The sequence below is a fragment of the Gopherus flavomarginatus genome, chromosome 7, assembly GCF_025201925.1.
Source record: "Gopherus flavomarginatus isolate rGopFla2 chromosome 7, rGopFla2.mat.asm, whole genome shotgun sequence".
NCBI lineage: Eukaryota > Metazoa > Chordata > Testudines > Testudinidae > Gopherus > Gopherus flavomarginatus.
The window spans coordinates 30872458-30893429 of NC_066623.1; the positions used below are offsets into that span (position 1 = coordinate 30872458).

Below are 20972 nucleotides of genomic sequence, written 5' to 3' on the forward strand. Positions count from 1 at the left end.
TTACCAGTGACCTGCCAATGACATATACTATAAATACCTGTGACTAAATCGTATCCTTAATCTTGGCCCATAGGGACACTGGGGGAGGGACCCTCAAATTCCATCAAGTGTGTGATTATTTTAAGTGTTATGATGTTTGAAGTTTCTATTGAAAATCGCTCCTATTAGGAACATAACTTTAGTAATCCATTATTTAAAATTAAACCTTGGTTAGAATGAGACCAGTTCCCTGCCCTGAAGAGTTTATAGGAATTTGTGCCCAGTATTAAAAATTCTGTTTTCAGTGGTCCATCCGGAAGTGCACAGCTTCTGTCCTCAAGATAGTTTCCTTCCACTTTTGGACTGGGTGTGTTCTAAGCATATACTTTTTTTTTTTAACCTCTACTCTTGGCAGTAGAATATATTGTCAGCAGAGAGGCCTCCCATCACCATGGTAGTAGTTACAGAACGTTTTCTGTTGATTCACTTCCAAGCTGAACTCATAGTTCTTTTATCTACATCTTAACTCTGCTCCTGCTGTCCACCTTCTATCTTCACTTCTCATGGCTTCATATGGTATATGCTGGATATGATGGATGAACAACACATCCCATACCATAGCAGGATCACTATCCTAGATATGTATAATCAACTTTCTGGGGCACATACAGCAAGCAAAATTCAATAGGCTTTGGAATTGCTACATAACTGAGCTGACATGATAAATGGAACTGAATGTTGACAAACAGTAAAAGTATTTAGATAGAAGCAATTAATCTGAACAGTAAATGATGTTTTTCACTTGATGTAATATGGTATAATTTTCTTGTTTGACCCATACAATATGAAATTGTTTGTTCTTTGTGTTGATATTGTAATACCTGAAAGGCACAGGGAACGTGACTGAGATTTAAATCTGGGTAACAGTGAGTTATGAGGGCAACAAGAGGACCCTGATCTATGCAAATCCATGAAATGTGTGTGTGACTGAAGTATATGAAGTCTTAAATTTCAAGTACTAGTTATTTCAAGTTCAACATGTACAATTTGAATTCTGATGGAACATGGCAATCATAAGAGATATGAAATATCTTTAGCAGCAGCTATATAAAAGCCTAATAAAAGGAAGGCAGGTTGGGTGAAAGTGATCATGAAATGGTAGAGTTTATGATTCTAAGGAATGGTAGGAGGAAGAATAGCAAAATAAAGACAATGGATTTCAAGAAGGCAAACTTTAGCAAACTCAGGAAGTTGGTAGGTAAAATCCCATGGGAAGCAAGTCTAAGGGGAAAAACAATTGACAATTGGCAGTTTTTCAGAGACATTATTAAGGGCAAGAGCAAACTATCCCACTGCATAGGAGAGATAGAAAGAAAGGCAAGAGACCATCCTGGCTTAACCAGTAGATCGTCAATGATCTAAAAATAAAAAAAAGTCCTACAAAAAGTGGAAACTAGGCCAGTTACAAAGGATGAATATAAACAAATAACACAAGTATGTAGGGACAAAATTAGAAAGGCCAGGGCACAAAATGCAATCAAACTAGCTGGAGATATAAAGGATAACAAGAAAACATTCTGCAAATACAATAGAAGCAAGAGGAAGACCAAGGACAGAGTAGGCCTGTTACTTAATGAGGGGAGGGAAACAACAGAAAATGTGGAAATGGCAGACGTGCTTAATGACTTCTTTGTTTTGGTTTTTGCCAAGAAGGTTGGTGGTGATTGGATGTCTAACATGGTGAATGCCAGTGAAAATGAGGTAGGATCAGAGGCTAAACTAGAGGAAAAACAAGTTAAAAATTACTTTAGACAAGTTAGATGTCTTTAGGTCGCCAGGGCCTGATGAAATGCATCCTAGAATACTCGAGGAGCTGACTGAGGAGATATCTGAGCCATTAGCGATTATCTCTGAAAAGTTATGGAAGTTGGGAGAGATTCCAGAACACTGGAAGGACATATATAGTACCCATCTATATAAAGGGAAATAAGAAGAACCTGGGGAACTGCAAACCAGTCAGCTTCACTTCTGTACCCAGAGAGATAATGGAACAAATAATTAAGCAATCAACTTTCAAACATATAGAAGATAATAAGGTGATAAGTAACAGTCAGCTTGGAATTGTCAAGAATAAATCTTGTCAAACCAACCTGAAAGCTTTCTTTGACAGGGTAAAAGCCTTGTGGATAGGGGGGAAGTGGTGGACTTGGTATACCTTGACTTTAGTAAAGCTTTTGATACTGTCTTTCATGACCTTCTCATAAACAAATTAGGGAAATGCAGCCTAGATGGAGCTACTGTAAAATGGGTGCTTAATTGGTTGGAATGGGGTCCATAATGAATGGGATCACACAGTGACCAGTTCTGGGTCCGCTTCCATTCGATATCTTCATCAATGATTTAGATAATGATTTAGAGAGTACATTTATAAAGTTTAGTATCAGAGGGGTAGCCGTGTTAGTCTGGATCTGTAAAAAGCGACAGAGTCCTGTGGCACCTTATAGACTAACAGAAGTATTGGAGCGTAAGCTTTCGTAGGTGAATGCTCACTTCCTCTGAGCTTATGCTCCAATACTTCTGTTAGTCTATAAGGTGCCACATGACTGTTGCTTATAATGTTTACGGATGATACTAAGCTAGGAGGGGTTGCAAGTGCTTTGTAGAGCTGATGAGGCAAGGCCACCCCCTCTCCCAGGCAACTGGAAAAAGCACTTGGAAGAAGCCTATATATGTTCTGTGCCTTCCATCAGGATGGAGGAGACAGGGGCAGGGGAAAGAACTATCTGTGGACCTCTCTCAGCCCAGGAAGGTAAGGGAAAGAACTACATGGAGAGCTGCAGGAAGTGTTCCTGAGGGAAGCTGCTGGAATTACTGAGCCCAGAAGGAGGTCTGTACAAGCCCTGAACCTGAGGGGAGAGACTACAGGCCAGGGAGACTTTGAGCTGGAGCTGGAAGAGACTTTATATCAAGTTTATTTGGATTTAAGAGAGTACAAACCCAACAGGGGAATTGTATCTTTACTTTTGCACTGTATGGAGTGCTTAAGGGGCCCTGAGAGAAGGAAACTTTTGGCAAGACACTGCAGTTGGCCAGCAGGTGGTGCTAAAGGGCAAGTACATCCTTTTATAGTACGTTGAACTTTGTTTACTTAAAGCTTAGAAATATAGCACAGACTTTTTGCTTACACAATATTGTATCACTTCAAAAAAATCTTAAATAACATACTATTAAATACACAATACTATAAATCATTCTAGGAGAAGTAGGTCTTAAGCCATTTGGGGAAAGAAATTCAGTTTAGTTTTTAGGCTGGAAATATAGGGGAATACCACCTACAAATCAATGACACTGCAAATTTGTGGGTTTGATGCGCTCTGGGTTTTTTTTTGGGGGGTGAGGTGGGGCAAGGGGGATAGGGATGTTCTGGGAGGAGAAGAGAATGGAACTAAAAAAAAAATGACCACTGAGTAATGTGTACTTCAGTGTAGATCAGAGATTCTGCAATAGATATCTGCACTGAAGTTTTGATACAACAAAGGTTTTAGCCCTACAAACATTTAACATAGGATCTCTGTGGGATGTTTATTAATTAGCCACACTCTCGCTATGTAGCATGTGCCTCTATCATCCAGCCCCTAGGAGACTGCATAAACAAAAAGTCAAACACTTACCCTGCCAGCCCACATCCTGTAGGCCTCAAAGATAATGAACAACTGTTTGAAAAAAGCCTGTTACGATGTTCTTGAAACCTGTTCCACTTCTCATCTTCATTTCTATGCTTTGAAACCACATTTGAATTACTTGCGTTTGGTTAGCAAGATTGTTAGCATCTAGTATTTTTGTGGCAATTCAAATGTCCTAAAAACAGTACAATAGACTTTTTCCACTTTCTTTGTATTAACCATGATTTTGCTTTAAGATTGAAGTGTTTACCTTATGAAAGGTACATACATTTTTAACTGGCTGAAAAATAAAATCATAGTCTGCAGGCATTTTTTTCTTCTGTTGAACATGAACTTCAATTGTGCATATATAATAGCTATTTAGACTTATATGCATGCATAAGTGTTCAATGTGTGCATATATTTAGAGTGAATGTTTGGATCATAGTAGGGATCCTAATGCATGCACAAAATAAACTCTGGATAAAACCCTGACCTAAACCGCTCAATACATTGCATGTTTTGCTTTAACAACTATGTATAAGGGAAAAATACAAGCCCTGATTCAGCAAACACTAAAGCAAGTAATTAAAATTTAAGCATCTTCTTAAATGCTTGGCTGGATTTGGGCAGTGACCACCAAAGTATTTCCCACAACATTATCTTTAAATTCCTAGTGATGATGATCTTTTAAAAATGTATACACAATCCTCTTTTGACTACCAGAAATGCATGGCTTCTTTTTGCCTTTTTTCAGGTAGTGTTTAGTGTTTAGATTTAGATAAGAAAAGAAGAAACTTGTTTGCTGAAATCATAGCCCCATCATATAATTTATAATTTTGTCTTGTTCTCCCTAGTCTATTCATTGTGGAGTCAAAATCTTAACATCACCCATAGCTTACTTTTCTATTTAATTGAAAAGTATGACTTGCTCTACTTGAATCATTGAATACTTTGTCCTTTAACTTTGCAGCCATATACAACTTTAAAGGTGCAGGAGAATCACAGTTACCCCTGCAGATTGGTGATGTGGTCCATATATTGGAGTCCTGTGAAGGTAAGTCACTTGCATTCAAAATATAGTGTCTCTTTTTAATTGCTTGCTTTGAAAACTTACATTTATATCACATTTCCTCATGTGCTTTCCACCATCAACCAGCATTACATTAACATATTCCTGGGAAAACAGAGTTAATTATTTCATTAATGAATACTTTTTAAATCTCAGAAGTAAACTAAGCTGTTTCCTATCTGCTTATTTCAGTTGACCATTCAACTTGCAATAAAACATCAATCGCTTTCATTGGACAGTCATCTTTATTTTATTGGTTTCAATAAATAGAATGTACTAATGCAAGTCACCTGAAACCTACCACATGATTATGAAGCTAGTTTATCACCTGTGTGTGTGGGAAAAGCCTGGTTAGCATGAAAGGATTTAGTGAATTTCAACTTCAGGTTTTTCATCTAATTAGTGGTAAAGGAAAGGGGGTATTCAACTTATTTTCCCTTCCTCTACTTCCCTTCAATCTGTGAGTATACTGATGAGAGCTACACGGATGTTAAGATGATCATAGACATTGTCTTACATCTAGATCTACCTGTTCTACCAAGAAGCACATAATGTACTACAACTACAAAAACAACATTTAATATCGTAAGAGTTCCGAAACCAGGATAGTTCCTGCTGCACTTGGTTAGTCTAAATCTGCCTTCTTTGGATCGGAGTATATTCATCCTTGGGCACCTGTTGTCAGAAATGTTAAAGTGCATGTGGTTTTCATGCAAAACATTAAGGATGAAGGAATCCAGGTGGATAAAGAGTTGAGGTTGTTGTCAGCCCCTCTTAGGTGCACTATGCTTATCTGATGGAAGAATTGAGTTTCGAAGATAATACATGGGTTGTATGTGTGTGAGGTTTATTATGTTTTAAAACTGTCACTTAACACGAAGAACTTTTTAAATACGTAATATTTCACTCTTCTTGTATGTCAGAGCTGCCTTACAAGAAATACTTTTTAGGAATCAAAACATCTCACTCCATTTACCTCAAGTGTCAAAAAATGATTATTAAATAATGCTGGCCAAAATTTAAAACTAGCGGCACATCATTAACATTGAATGTGTTGCTCCAACTTATTGGTGTATGTGGACCTACCTAACAAAGGAGTGGAAGTAAGACAGAACTAAGATGGGAAGATGCAAAAAGGAATAAAATAAGACTGGAACTTGCAGCAAACTTGTGGTGCTAAATGCATTGCTTATACTCGAGATAGATAAAGTTCCTGTTCAGGCCATGCTGGAGTCAAACCAGATATTTTTGTTTCGACCCACACATTCACAGCCTTCCTGAGTTATGCTCCGTAAAACTGTCAAAGCCAGTGAGATGTCATATTTTTCACTATGCAAAACTGAGAGTTACTTGGTTTGGCTCTGAAGCTAAACAAATCCAACTCACTTTAGCTTAAAGCTTAGTCCAGACTTGCATGAAAGGTGTATTTATCTTATAAAACATTTTGATGAATGTGGTCTGAGTGGAAATTTGTTGAGAATCCCAAGGACTGCAAAGTTGTTTTAATATGAATATCTTGCATGACTGTACCCTATTAGATATTTAAAACCTTTTAATGCCTTTGGCTTCTATTGGGTAAAACAAATATTAACTCTAAAAAAAGAAAAAAAGTTTCCTGATATTTTAGACTGGATATGCTCTGCCCTAGAGTCATCTGAGAGAAGGGGCTCTATCTGGTTACTTTGTACCACTTAGGCTGCCTCTACACTGCATGCTTCTTTTGGTGGCTTGTTAAGTATGCACTCAGGGCAGCTCCACTAGTACTCATTTAAAGTAGCAGTGTAGATGGTGAGGCATGAGTTAGGCAAGTAGAGTACAGATATGCTACAAGGGTGTGAGTATGTAACTGAGTCAATATTCCAAACAGCTCTCTGCTTTCCCAATTACTGCAACTTCCATCTACACTGCTATTTTTGGCTGTGTAATGTCCTGTGGCTGGAGCCTTTCCCTGCCTGCCATGAGGGTGGAGGGGAGGAGTGTAGCTGTACTGGTGGAGAAGATCAGGTGTCTCCCGAAACTCTCAGGAGAGAAGCGAGTGGCCATTTGCAGTGGTTCTCCTTCAAATGTATGCATACATTCCATTGCAGGTGTGTGTTTGCCCAATGCACCTGAGTTGAAGATTTTTGCCAGTAGTACCACTAGGTGGCATATGTACCCCAGTTCTCCTTGTCTGCCATCTCCTCTCAGTGAAAGTTGAAGTTCTCTGTGGCTGTTTGCTTTGGTTAGCCAGTGTATTCTGAAAATCTTTGCATATATAGAACAAAAAAGCAGAGGGACTTCTGTCTAGAAGTTCACCTGATGAAAGAGGAATGTGTCCTGCGTTGAAACCAGATCCCAAACTTGAGGTGACAGATTCTAAATCCATGAGGAATGTTCCTCCAGCCACCAGCAACTCAAAGCACAAGTCAGGTGAAAACAATGCTTTTCATCTTCACCATTGCCTCCTTGAAGCTTTCTGATGACAAGTGCTAAAAATCTCAATCTTCTCAGAAGAAACCTTCCAGTAAGTCCTCCAATAGTGGTTTGAGGTATCATAAACGTAAGTACTCACCAGCTCTGTCAGAGGATGCATCATGGACTCTGGCTCCTTCAGGGCCAGCAAGTCTGATGCCTTTAGTTAATCAGACAGTCTATAAACCTGAAGACCAACCCAGTGATGGCAGTGCTTTCCTGTCCACAACCACTGGGTCACATGGCCTTGTGCACATACGTAACTCAGCATACCAGGCTTAACCTTCACTGTTAACAGGCTTTGCTCCATTTTGTTTTTTCATTTGACCAGACAACCTTTGGTCATGCTCATTTGTGTACCTGAATGAGTGTTTCAGTCTCTGAACTGGTGGCTGGACACTTGTAATATGTGCAAAGGGGTCCCATTTCTATCTCCAGAACCAAGTAGAACTCTGGTTACAGATGCATCTACCAAAGGCTGAGGGTCTGCCTAAATTGACTTCATGCACAAGCTCTGATCACCCGGGAGGTCTCTCTGCATATAGACACGTGAAGTTCCATGCTATCTGTTGGGCCTGTGAAACATTTATGTCTTTCATCAGGAACTAGTTGGTGCAAGTCCTTGCAGACAACAACACTGCCATGTTTTATCTCCACAGCTGTGGGGGAGGGTGTGGATATGTGCAAGAATAACTCATCTATATCAGGAGGCTATCCACTTGTGGAACCTCTGCATAAGAACCAAAGTTTCCTCAAGATAGTTCCATCTTCTGGGAGTGAAGAATGCCACTGCAGATTCCCTTGGCTGGGATTTTTGCAGACCAGCACAAATGGTCAATCAGAAAGAACATCATCCACCAGATCTTCCATCAGTCAGGATACCTGGAAATAGACTTGTTCACTACCAACTTGAACAACAAATTCAAGAACTTTTGCTCCAGCCTGAGTTGCAGTCTGTGTTCCTTAACAGATGTATTTCTTCTCCCATTGACCAGTCATCTACTATATGCATTTCCTCCAGTCCCTCTCATCCCAAGGGTACTCAGGAGGCTGAAAACAGACAAAACAACATTTATCTTAGTGGTATTTGTCTGGCCAAGATAGTTCATAGGCCTACACCAGCTTTCAGTCAGGCTTCCTAACTTCACTTTGAGTCAGGGATCTGCTATCTCAGAACCAGGGCTGATCTCCACACTGCAGCCTCCAATCTCTCCACCTCACTGCATGGATAAGCTCTGGTTAAATGCTTGTGAAAAACTGAGCTCCAGAGATGTCCAAAATGTCTTTGTGAGCAGCATGAAGGATTCTGTTAGAGCCACATCCACAGTTAAATTGAAGTGTGTATCCATCTGAACAATCTCAGCATTTATCACCCCCAGCGACAGGACACTACTCATATACTGGATTACTTATTGCATTTGAAGCCATCTGGCCTTTCAGGTCTTAGAGTTCACCTGGCTTCCATATCTGCAGTCCATCTGCCAGTTAGAGGGGTTTTCTGTTTTCTCTCATCCTCCGGTATCCAGATTTCTGAAAAAACTAGTCCATGTTTTTTATCTAGTATCTGACCAGGTACCATCATGGGATCTTAATCTAGTCTTTAAAGGCCAATGGACTCTTTAAAACCCCTAGTGACCTCACCATTGTATTTCTGGAGGCAATAACTTCTGCAGGAAGAGTGTCTCAGCTACAAGTTTTGCTAACTAACTGTCCTTAATTTTTTTTCCCTATGAATGAGGACAAGGTTCCTTTCAGATGACACCCGAAGTTCATTGAAAATGTAGTGTCATCTTTTCATCAGAACCAATCTATTCATCTTCCAGTGTTTTTCCCAAAACCTCATTTTTCCAAATGAAGAAAAACTTCATACCTCGGATGTTCACAAAACTTTGCTGTTCCACCTTGATTGCACTGTTGTTCAGTGTGATCCCAGGCTCTTTATAGCCCATGCAGAGAGAGTCGAAGGACCAATAAGTGATAGCTCAACATATCTCACTGGATCTCTGACAGTATCAAACTTGATTACAGTCTTGCAAAAATCTCTCCACCACCAAAAAACCCCCAAACAAACAAACCCAGCTCATGCCCCCAGGTCTCATTCCACTTCCTCTGTATTGTTGAACAATGTTGTGATAACAGATATCTGTAAAGCACCAATGTGGTCATTTGTACATAACTTAGGCTTCTCGAACAGCCGAGCTTCATCAGGTCAGCACTGCAGTCTTGGTTCAGATAATTCAAAATCCTACTATCTGTAAGGAAACTGCTACAGAGTCACCAGCAGCAGAATGCATATGTGCACCATCACTTGAAGGAGAGAAATGGGTTACTTACCTACAGTAACTGTTCTCAGATGTGTTGTGTGCTCATGCATTCCATAACCCTCCCACCTGTCCCGCTACTTTTGAACAATAACCTCACTGGAGGGAGATGGAACTGAAGAGGTGGACATGCCCGTTTTATGACTTAAGCTCAATGTATGAGGAGAGTGAGGGTGCACATGCCGCCTAATGGTACTGCTGGCAAGAGTCTGACTTAAGTGCTTTGGGGACACACAACTGCAGTGAAATTATACATGTGCACAATACACCATTAAGAACAACAGTTACTGTAGGTGTTTTTTCTCCCCTCATTTCTTCATCATGCAGCTAGTAAGAGACCGGCTCCCACCCAAAACCACAGCTGTGGTGGTTACACTTGCATATACACTGTGAAGAAAGAGAAGTATTAGATAGGTGTTTTATAGTGCAAAGATTTGATAAACAAAACTGCTCCACAGCATCTCGTGACAATGAATTACAACATGGCTTGTGTAAAAGTGAACTCTTTGTAGCTCTACTACTCAATTCCCAAACTATCCTGATTATAGCAGGTAACACTGGATCTAGTTCTGCTCTCATTGAAACTAGTTGGAGTTGTAAATACACAAGGTCCACAGGACCAACCTACTAATGCATCTATAATGACAGGTTTCTACCCCTTTTCCTAAAGCTGGCCTTAAATAGGAACTGGAAAACATTGCTACTGTAGTTCACTGGTTTTTAATTTTTTTCTTTTCCTTGTTTAAAATGCCATCTTAGGACACAGAAAATACAATTGAGAGGTGAAGGCTTTATTGTTCTGCACATTTGTTTGGCTGCTGTTCAGTTATGTAAGTTATTACCAAATGCCATAAATGTGAACACTGTTTCACAAACCCATGAAGCACAAGGTTGCAGCCTCTACAGGCTGGAGTATAATGCAGACAAAACAGAAAAGAAATATGCTGAGGAATGAAAATGACATCAGACAGTGCTGGAGAGGAGCTCAATCTTGGAAAGCTAAAATAAACAGATGGATTTTAAGGAGGAATTTGAAGGAAATTGGTGGGGCCACGGGGGAAGATTAAGGTATCTTGAAGTATGGCATGAAAACAAGGGGGAGGCAAAGGGAGTGCATGATGACTAGCTAGAACACAAATATTTTCACTAGTAGAATGGAAGGTGGCTCTTTAAAAAAGCACAGAAGTACTGATCCACAACCCCGCTAGAACCTGCAAAGTTTAACTATAGAGCTGGTGGGAAATTGGAGAGAGTGTGAACCTGATAGTTGTTGTACTAACCTGGGATGTGTGAGACCTGGGTTCAAGTCCCTGGTGCAAGTCTGGCAGGGTAGGAACTACAGCCTGCATCACCCACATCCCAGCTGAGTGCCCTAAACTCTGTCAATCCTGGGGCTGGCTGTCTCTATTTTGCAAAAAAAATTCCAGGGTCTCAGTTTTCTCCTCGTGCAGAATAGGAAGCTTCTTGCAATTAATTTTTTTTCTCAGGATGGGACAAACATTTTCTGCACAGCTCTACTTGATTCTCTTTTCCCTGCCTGCTTAATTTGAACCAGACACTGTAACTGTGGATGGTAGTTAAAGTGATTTCTTTGTTTGTTTTTTCTTGTTTGAAATGAAAAACCCAAACACATTCCAAAAATGTTGTAACAAACCAATTTGACATCCCCTTCCACCACCCCAATACACTTTTTTCAGCTGAAACGATTTGCTGTATTAGGCCCAAATGAACAAATAGTTTTGGTGCACCAAAAATATGTATTTTGCAGGAAATTTACTAATTGACAAAATAACATTAGCTCTAATGGTAGATCCACAAGCTGCTCCAGTCTATGCCTCACTAAATGCCTCCTTGAAATGGACATATATGAAGCTATCCAAGCCCAACTCATTCCAGTGGGCAGCTGAACTCTTCTCTGGTTGTACAGGGCAACAGGGTCTTGGGGAAGGATGTTGGTGTATGCATTACTAGTGTTTGGTATGTCTTGATTTGAGGGAAGGAACATCATTCCTTCCCATCTAAAAAAGAGATCTCATGGCTCTAAAATGGAGTTGAGCAAGGGCTGGAGTTGAGCAAGGGCCCATTGGGCAAGAAATGCATCCCTCAGAAGTGACTGGGGAGTGACAGGTTTGCCAGAGCCAGTGGAGCATTCCCCCAAAGCAAGCTCCTTTTAATTTTACAGCAGTCAATTGATGTCCTACTCAAGGTGGCCACCTGGGCTTTAAATTCTACTACGTAAAACAAAATTTTCAAAAAGTGCTGTCAGAATTAGGACCCTGACCTGGCTGGACTTCTGGGTTAAGATGGGAGATCTTTTCTTTTGTTGCCGCTTCACCCAGAACTGCTCCTGGAGGAAGTAGCCAGCCCTTCTTACCTTGCCAAGATGTGCTTCTGCCCACTCCCACCCTTCTAGCTGCTGAAGAACAGCTTTGCATTGTTTCCACTGGCCATTGATCCTGGATGGTCTCTCTAGGCAGACTTTGGAAGTCTAAACTTGCTTCTCTTTTTCCCCAAAAGGGCATCAAAGTACTGGGGCATCAGATGTCTGGTAGGCCCTGTCTCCAGGTTGAGGTAGCCTTCTAAACATCAGTGAGAATTGGGCCTCCTGCAAGAGATGCTTCCCTCAGCCTCCTCTCATTAGTTAAGACTAGAATGAACCCTTTCCACAAATTGTGTTTTGTGTGTATGTGTGTATGTGGGGGGGGTGTTTTTGAAAAATCTTCAGACACATCTGCTTTCTTACCCCCCCATGTCCTTTCAATTAACTCTCTGCAGAGAGGTAGAAGGTTCCTTTTGGCTGTGCCAACCTCTTTTAATATTGTTGTGACTGAGAGATGATAAGGAATTAATTTACTTGAGGTTTCCCCTCCCCCTTTCCTGGCTTCTATTTGAGTGTACGGCAAGGGTTTTTTTTAAAAAATGCAAACGTATCTCTTTTACAGTGACTTGCCTCATGAATAGTTTAGTCTAGGGTATGTTAATATTCTGTCTTGTGTTCTGTCTGCTGTACAAAGCCCGTTAGCAGAACCCGGGAAGCAGTGCAATGCTATTATGCTGAACAACAAAATAAAACAAAATTTCACAAGGGTTGTTGTTAGCTGTCTGAATAAAATTTAAAATACTCAGCCCTTGACTTGCTGTGAAATTTGTGGTCTTCTCAAAACAGTTGCACAATGAGGGAAGTGGAATGTTTCGTATTGTGTAAGTGAGGAAGTTTGTCTCATTCCAGATATTTTGAAAGGTATGTCCTACAGCAAATTGTAGCTGATAAGCATAAAAAAAGTGTGTGTGTGTGTGTGTGTGTGTGTGTGTGTGTGTGTGTGTGTGTGTGTGTGAGAGAGAGAGAGAGAACAGACATATCGCATATACAAAAAAACTCATGTAGAACCTGCATACGATGGTGCACAGTCATGTTGACTGTGTGCATCAGTGATGAATGATGCATGAAATGGGGTTTTTGTGCACACTGTTGTAAACGGGCATGTAGATTATGTACAACTACTTTACTCAGTTTTAGATTTAGGGTGGGATATTCATAACTGCTCAGTGTGGGTCTAATTCTGTTTCTGTTGCACTCCGTGGTAAAATGCTCATTGTGTACTATCAGACCAGAGTTACATTGGCACTGAGCACTTATGAAAATCCTTCACTTGAACCTTTGTTTTAGAGACTGCAACTAAATTGAGCATTAGAATATTGCTGCTTCTAATTTTTTTTTATTTAGTTACAAGAATAGGAGTGCTGCTGTTCACAACAAGAGTGCTTTATATGGAGATTGGCAAACCTTTCTGAAGTGGAGCACTGGTTTTGGTGTCTTCTGTGCTGGAAGCCAATAACACCCTTTTGTGATCCCTACTTGTTATGTTCACAGGGTTGTAGGTTAATACATCTTAATGCAATTCAAAACAAGAAATGAAGTACTTGTGGGGAATTTCCATAGTGAGACCAATTTCTATTTCATCTTAAGAAAAAGAGGGCCAGGGTAATCATTTTGGCTTCATATCCTGGCTATTCACAGCTCTGTGAAATAGTTAACACAGACAATTAGTAACCAACTATGTCCTGCTGTCTGATGTACATAATAACCAGACAGAATCCCATGCAAACTAGAGGGGCTCCATATGAGCGTACGGGCCTGTTTGTGTCAATCAGATAGCAGGATTGGGGCATATTTCAAAGCTCAGTGGGCCCAGTTTATCTGCCAGCTATACCATGACCTTTAGTATGCTTTTTGTTGAGGGTGCTGACATAGATCTCTTTTGTTTGTTGTATCTGTTTCAAATTGTATTACAGCATAACATTTAAGTTTCAAACTACTTGCAAAGTCCCATCCCAACTTTATTTTGATATAAATGGGGCAAGCCCTTTTTTATTACAAGTGCAAGATGAAATTCTGCTTTTTTTGATGAAAAGAGAATGAGTCTCATGCTGACGAATTGAGTAAAACCTCCATGATGGCCCTGCATTTCTCAAAGTCCTCTCTTTAGCTCTATGTATTTGATGCTTCCTCTCAACTAGCAGGCCTCGGAAGACTTTTTTAAGCCATGAGTGCACAGCAGACTTGCTTTTTGTACTTTGTCGAGAGTGACTGAATGTTTGAGAGCTATGTGATTAATAGTGGGTTTAGAATGTGAAGATGTTACTATGCCTTGTATTGCCTCAGTACCTATCTCTATTGATTTCTGCTGCATTGCTTTTGTAGTACATTCTATCATCCTGGTTTGCTTATTTCATTCAGCTGCATATCAGAAGTCTTCAGGGTTAGTTCTTCTTACAACAACTATAATTTTTTGATGTTTAGCAGTGGATGGGGCATACTTGTTTCTGTCAGTATCCAGTAACCAGAAATTCATAGGTCATATCTTCGTCTGAGTAATGACAGAGGTGAAGCAAATCAAGTCTTGGAAATTGTGGTGACCTAGATTGCCTGGTTTACTGGGAACGTATTAGACTAGACCCACAAGTCTGAAAACTTAATGGGTTGCTTTAAAACTAATTTGTTAAATGAGAGCAGAACGTCTCTATGTACATAATGCAAGCTACTTTGAGTAAATGCAGATTAAAATTGTTACAAATAGCATTACTATAGGCATCAATAAATGTAAAAGTTTAATAGCGCAGAAATGGGTGAAGAAGGGATTAACAAGAAGAAAGATAGCAGAGAACAGAACAGAAACCAGCAGTGAAGAGAAACAATGCCAGTAGAAAGTGAGCTTAAGGAGAAGTAGGGAGAAGGCATTAAAAACATTCAGGCATTCACAAAAAATGGTATGAAGGGGGAAAAATCTGACTAGTGTTGCAGACAAAATAAACCCAGCTCGAGAAGCAGACTTGGAATGGAAGTAGAAGTGAATGCATGTTGGTTTGACTTCTTTTGGTTTAATTTTACTAGCTTGTGTTTGATATATTTAGCACTTCATAGCTTTGTGTTGAGTTCAGAGTTGTGGTTTTCTATTATATATGCCTACATGTAAAGCCACTCCTGAGAAAAGAACAGCTTTTGTTCTTCTTGCTCAAAAGAAGCTAAAACTTCCTACAACTTTTTTTGGGTGTTGTCTTTTGCAGATTTTTTTTCTTGGGTCATAATTTTCAGTGCTTACATGAAGACATCATGGGTGGAAATGGTATCATTAATGAAAGACTAAGATACCACAAAGGGATCAGATTTGAAAGTTTTATGTTTAATTTCTACATATGGGGTAAATGGGCCTTGATATGCTACACTTGGTTATTTGCTCTCTTTGGAAGGGTTGGGAGTACAGGATATGTCCTATCCTGTAAACACAGGGTGAACAAATATTAATCCAAATTCATACAAAGGGAGTTACTCTACTGGGTGCTTTCTGCCCCACACTTTTGTTTGGTCTAAACACAAGAAATGGAGGACCTTATATTTTTAGATATACTATATTTAATCATCGAACATGCTTTGCTGTTACTTTCTGCCCTTTATTATTTTACATGCAATGATGATGATAAACACATCATATGAATTTATTTTTGTGCAATTTATGCAATTATTCCATTGTACTGAGTTCTGTTCTCTTCTTGATTTTTCAGATTGGTACAAGGGATACATAGCAAGACACAAAGGGTTCGAGGTAAGGTTGTACTTTACATTCTTGAAAAAATTTATGCTAAAAATAAACAATTTCACTTCTTGGTGTTAGTTTATTTCAGAGCTGTCAAAGAATCAAATCCTGATCAGTTAGTCCAACCACCTCATTCTGTTTTAGTTCAGTGGGACTCTACAAGCTGGGTAAAGTGAAAAGGATTTGACCTGAAATTTGTTCTTAAATATGAAGAGAAGAGAGAAAACAGATCAAAGAGAAAAGAATGGATGTCCCTTCAGGTCAAGAGCGCTGATGAAGATGTGACCTGAAATACTTGATTAAAATTAATTTATTGTGAAATTGTAAAATATTGTAAGTGCTTCAGCATTTGTTCCAAACATTCCTAAGCCCAGATTCAATATGAATTCCCATCAAGCTTCAAGTTATTGGCTAGGAATGACAACACAAGCCTTAAATTGTGATTGTTTTAGTGGCTTGCGCATGTTTCTCAATGTGGATTTTTCAGACTTAAAATCTGAGCTCCTCAGTTAGCTTGTAGTTACTGTGTTAACTTAAACTTTCATTGTGTTGTGAATTCAAACATAACACATTTCAGTTATGACTTCCTGCAAGGTTAACTTGTCATTTGACATACTCAAGAACCTGAGTTCAGTAAAAAAAACAACCTAGAGGTTTACTTGATTTGTATTGAATTTGTCACAGATACTAAAAAGTTTATTTGGGGGTTTGAGTGGAGGATAACACAGACTTTTTTTTATAAATCCACTATTCAGATAAAACACCATGCAGACTACTAGGAAGCAGTAGTCAATATTGCAAAGGAGATGTAATATTTGTAAATGTGATCAGCGCTACCTGCAGATGTATGAAAGTCTCAGAACAGACCTATCACAGAAAATTAATATATCTAAGAAGTAGGACATTCCTAGTGTCAGTAAAGTGATGTTTGGGTCATTTAATATAAATGCCTAACCAAAATCCACGGAGGACCTTCATAACAGGGTCTAATTCTTGTCCTATTTTCACTGCTTTGAATAACCTAATCATTATGTTCTTAACAAGTTTCAAAACTACAGTCCCTAGGAGGGGCACGTTTCAGTCACCGGAAACTAATTATGCTGTTAATACTTTCTGTGGATCCAGGTGCACACTAAAATGGCAAAAGCTATTATAAAGGAAATCCATAATCTTGTTAGTCTGGGGAAAGGGGACAAAAATCCTGTATAGGCACTCATAGGAGGATGCTTGAGGATCAGGGGATACTTTTAAAAAGTACGGAAGACAATTTAGCCCACCTGCCCCTAAACTGATTGATCCGTGAACATAAGATTCAGCATTGATCTTGCAGTTTCAGTCAATAGGCCATCTTGATTGGGTGTTACTATGAAGTAAGTGTTTAATCTATCATTTGTTGCTTTCCTTCATCTACTAGTTAAGTTTTTTAGTATTTGCCTCCAAATGCACCCACTTTGGATCTAAATCTCACTTCATGTATCCTGAGTCTGTGGCTGGTTTAGCACACTTTCTTGTGACTTCTGGTCAAGGTAGTCTGGGGGCAGTAATTTTAGCTACTCTCAGGCAGAGGGAGCCATCAGTTACAATAAGATCAAACTTCAGCAGCATATATCTCTACCTTTGTTTCTTAAAATTTGCTGACAACATTTTGCCCTGTGTGCAGATTAAAATATGTGAATGACTTAAACATGTCTGTTGCTTGGCTCCGCCAGAACTGGAACAGATTTGCATCTTTGTTACCATCTATTTACTTACTGCTCTGTGATGTATTTACATGGACATAATTACAACTTTAATGTTCTTAGATTAAGCAAGGAACTGTTATCCAACAGACATCTTGTAAACTGTTTTACAAATACCTAAAGAAAGAATCTTAAGCTGAAAAATAAATTACTCAGTTGGCAGGTGCAATCCAAGTTAAAAGTATTGTATAAAACTTACCAGAGTCCTATAGGTTTGATTTTCTTTTATTGAAGTGCTCATGGTGTCATGTTTTAAGCAAGTGAGTATCATAGACTCAGACTCTAAGGTCGGCAGGGACCATTGTGATTATCTAGTCTGACCTTCTGCATGTTGCAGGCCACTGTACCTTACCCACTCACTCCTGTAATAGACCCCTAACTTCTGGCTGAGTCACTGAAGTCCTATATCAGTTATGGTATCAGTGCAAATAATGTTTTCTTTATAAATATGTATAATCTATTTATTCATGTTCCTCATGGTACCATCTGAGCACTAAAAATAATAATGCTAATAGTAGATGTGCAGGGCACCTGACTCCCCTGCTGCTATTACTAGCTGTTGCAGGTACTATGGAGGGCCCTCCAATGCTCAAGTACTGCATCAAGAGCAGGAGGTGGTGCCTGCTGGTGCTGTAGCAGCACCTCAGCAGAATCTTCTTGAAGAGAATAGGTTGCTGTCTGCATGTGTGTTGTCTGGATCAAGGTGAGGAAGCAGAGTCACTCCTCTTTCTCCCCATCCCCTCACCCCCCTGACATTTGAGCTGCTCCCTTTTTGAAGCTTCTCCTGCCTCAGGAGTTGCTATTGCAATTGGTCCTTCATGGTGATAATGACTTAACAGACTAAAGTGAACCTGAAAATCTTGCTTTTAAAATATAGACCAGAACTAGCCACTTAACTCATCCTTACCTTTTTGAAATTCGGGTCAGTGAAAATTTTCATCCAGATGCTCTTGAACTATTTGCCTAAAATATTCTGAATTGTGCCAATAATGTTTCTTAAACAATTTGCAAGGTTTTTCACTCTCTCCATTCTTTGTACTCTCTTGTGTTGAGCATTATACCCCAAAGGAATTGTATATTGTTGTCTTTCTACCAAATGTTGTACAACTAATTCACCAAAATGTGCATATTAAAATTAATATTCATTAAGTTGGGTGGATATTGAACAATACATTACACACTGCCACAGACTTGCTATCTGATGGGAGGGGGCAATTTATCAGAAGATATATATGTTAGATGCCTAACTGAGCTTGCATGAGCAAACTTAATGCTGGCACTTCCTAATATTTGAAACTGAGATCTCAGCTTTCTTTAATGTAGATTTTTGTATGTAACCTACTTTGTTAATTCAGAAACCTGAAAAGTTAAGTGTGCTGGAGGAGACTCCTCTACATAGTATTATGAGACCTTCCCAATGAAACAAAGGGGCCAAGAAACACTGATGAATGTATTCATCCTCCATCTCCTTCAAAAAAGAGGTGAACTGTCAGGATGTACCCTGCAGAAGAGGCAGCAGATGAGATTCCATTACTCAACATGTGTAGTATGACAATCAGGAGGGTAACAACTTCAGTTTCCAGCTTGAGCCAATCACTGGGCTAGAGAGCTGTAATATAGAAAGCCAGCACATCATCTTTGATTGACACATCAAATCTAGCCAAATATGTTCCAGAGATTTAAAAAATTTAGCAAATCTCCAAGTTGAAATCTAGAGCGAGAGCCATTTGAAATTAAAGGGTGTTCCCAGGAAAGTCTGAAAGGCTTAACCTCTGGAACATATTACGCTACATTTGATGTGTCAGGTCAGTCACAGATGATGTGCTGGCTCTAATCCCTTCAAGTCCAAAGAAATCCTAGCTCTGTTACCATATCTAGGCATATCAGCAGCTTTGCTTGCTAGCGTGAGGGAGATTTCTTCCTCAAAAGACCAAACTGAGAGAGTCAAAGTTTCCTTGAGGATAACATGCAAGAACTCAGTTGCCGCAGTGCCACTATGTATCACGTGAACTAACCTCGCCTGCTCAGCAGTTGTCTGCAGAGGTCAATTAGTGATAAGAAAATCAAATCTGTTTTTTGAGAAAAATCCCTTGCTAGAACATGTGCCTGGCACCTTGCTAGGCATACTGAAATCTCAGTTGTTTGTGGGCACATCTGGTTGTGCATGTAGAAGACATATGGTCAGATTAAATGGCTTCCTTTATCCATAAAGTGTAAGGAAGGGACACGCTCTTTCAGTTTCATTCAAGAAACCCTGCAGGCTCCTCACAGCCGTAGCCCCATATTGTGAGCTCAATGTTTTGTAGGATGGTAGGGACACGCTATTTGTCACAAAAGCCATTTATTGGGCAGAGGTGATTAGGTCCACTAAATCATAGTCTTCCCTTTAGACTGTTGCTCCTTGACTTCAATGGAAGTGTCGATACATACTCTACTATTTCTATCGTCTGTTTCCCTCAGTCCACTAATTGATCTTGTCCAGATCATGTTTACGGATATATTTTAAATACTGAAGGGATCATTTTGATCATCTAGTTTGACTGCTTGTGTAACGTGAGCTACAGGACTTGCCTGAACCAGAGCATATTTTATAGAATTAATCCAATCTTGATATTCGTATCAACATCCTTCCTGAATTGTGGACTCTAGATCTGAACACGTGATTCCACTAGCAGTTGTACCAGTGCCAAACACAGAGATAATATAGCCTTCCTACTCCTAGTTGGGATGTCTGTGTTCATACATCCAAGGATCGCATTCGCTGTCTTGTGGCCACAGCATTGTACTGGGAGCTTGTGTTGAGCTGATTATCCATCATGAGAGCCAAGTCTTTTTCAAGGTCAGTGTGTCCTAGGATAAAGTCTTGTAAGGATGGCCTATTTTCTTTGTTCCTAGGGTCTGACTTTTTTTACATCTGTTGGTCTTAATGGATGTTGATGGAGCCCTGCTTACCAAGTGATTCAGATTACTCTATATCAGTGACTCTTCATTATTTACCACTCTCCCAATCTTTGTCACCTGCAAGCTTTATCAGTAATTTGCTTTTTCTTCCAGGTCACTGATGAAAAGGTTAAATAGTGTAGGACCAAGAAACAATCCCTTCAGGATCCCTTCCCAAAACATACCAGCTTGATAATGATTCCCCTTTTAAGAAAGGCTATGCTGGGTAAGACCAATGGTCAATCTAGCCCAGTATCCAGTCTCTCACAGGGGACAGTGCCAAATCCTGCAGAGGAAATGAACAGAAGAGTGGAATTTTGAGTGATCCATCTCTTGTCATCCAGTCCCAACTTCCGGTAGCTGGAAGTCTAGGGACACCTGGAATATGGTATTGTGTCTCTGACCACCTTGGTTTACAATTAGAAAAATTAACATGACACATGTAATGGATTGAACACTGGCTAACTGACCCATCTCGAAGTGTATCATTCTAGCTGAATCAAAACATTGTGCAGTACCAAGTCAATTGACTTTCAGAAATCTAAGTATTCACTTCAGCACCATTACTTTTATCAACCAAACTTGTAATGTCTTACAAATATCCAATTGTAACCAAACAATATTTATCAAAGTTCCTATAAATAATTACTTCCTAGAAGCCTTGTGAGAGTCTTGGGCAGGAGGGGTGGCTACAGATACTTACAGTGTTTTGCAGT

General features: G+C 39.6%; 1 protein-coding gene across 1 annotated transcript in view; it reads left to right on the forward strand.

Moving 5' to 3' along the window:
- DOCK2 (dedicator of cytokinesis 2) overlaps positions 1–20972 on the forward strand; it is a 513293-nt gene that overhangs the window by 26935 nt on the left and 465386 nt on the right. Inside the window, exons 2-3 of the mRNA XM_050962509.1 lie at positions 4615–4698; positions 15546–15586. Coding sequence (XP_050818466.1) covers positions 4615–4698; positions 15546–15586 — 125 coding nt within the window. The remainder of the gene's footprint in view (positions 1–4614; positions 4699–15545; positions 15587–20972) is intronic.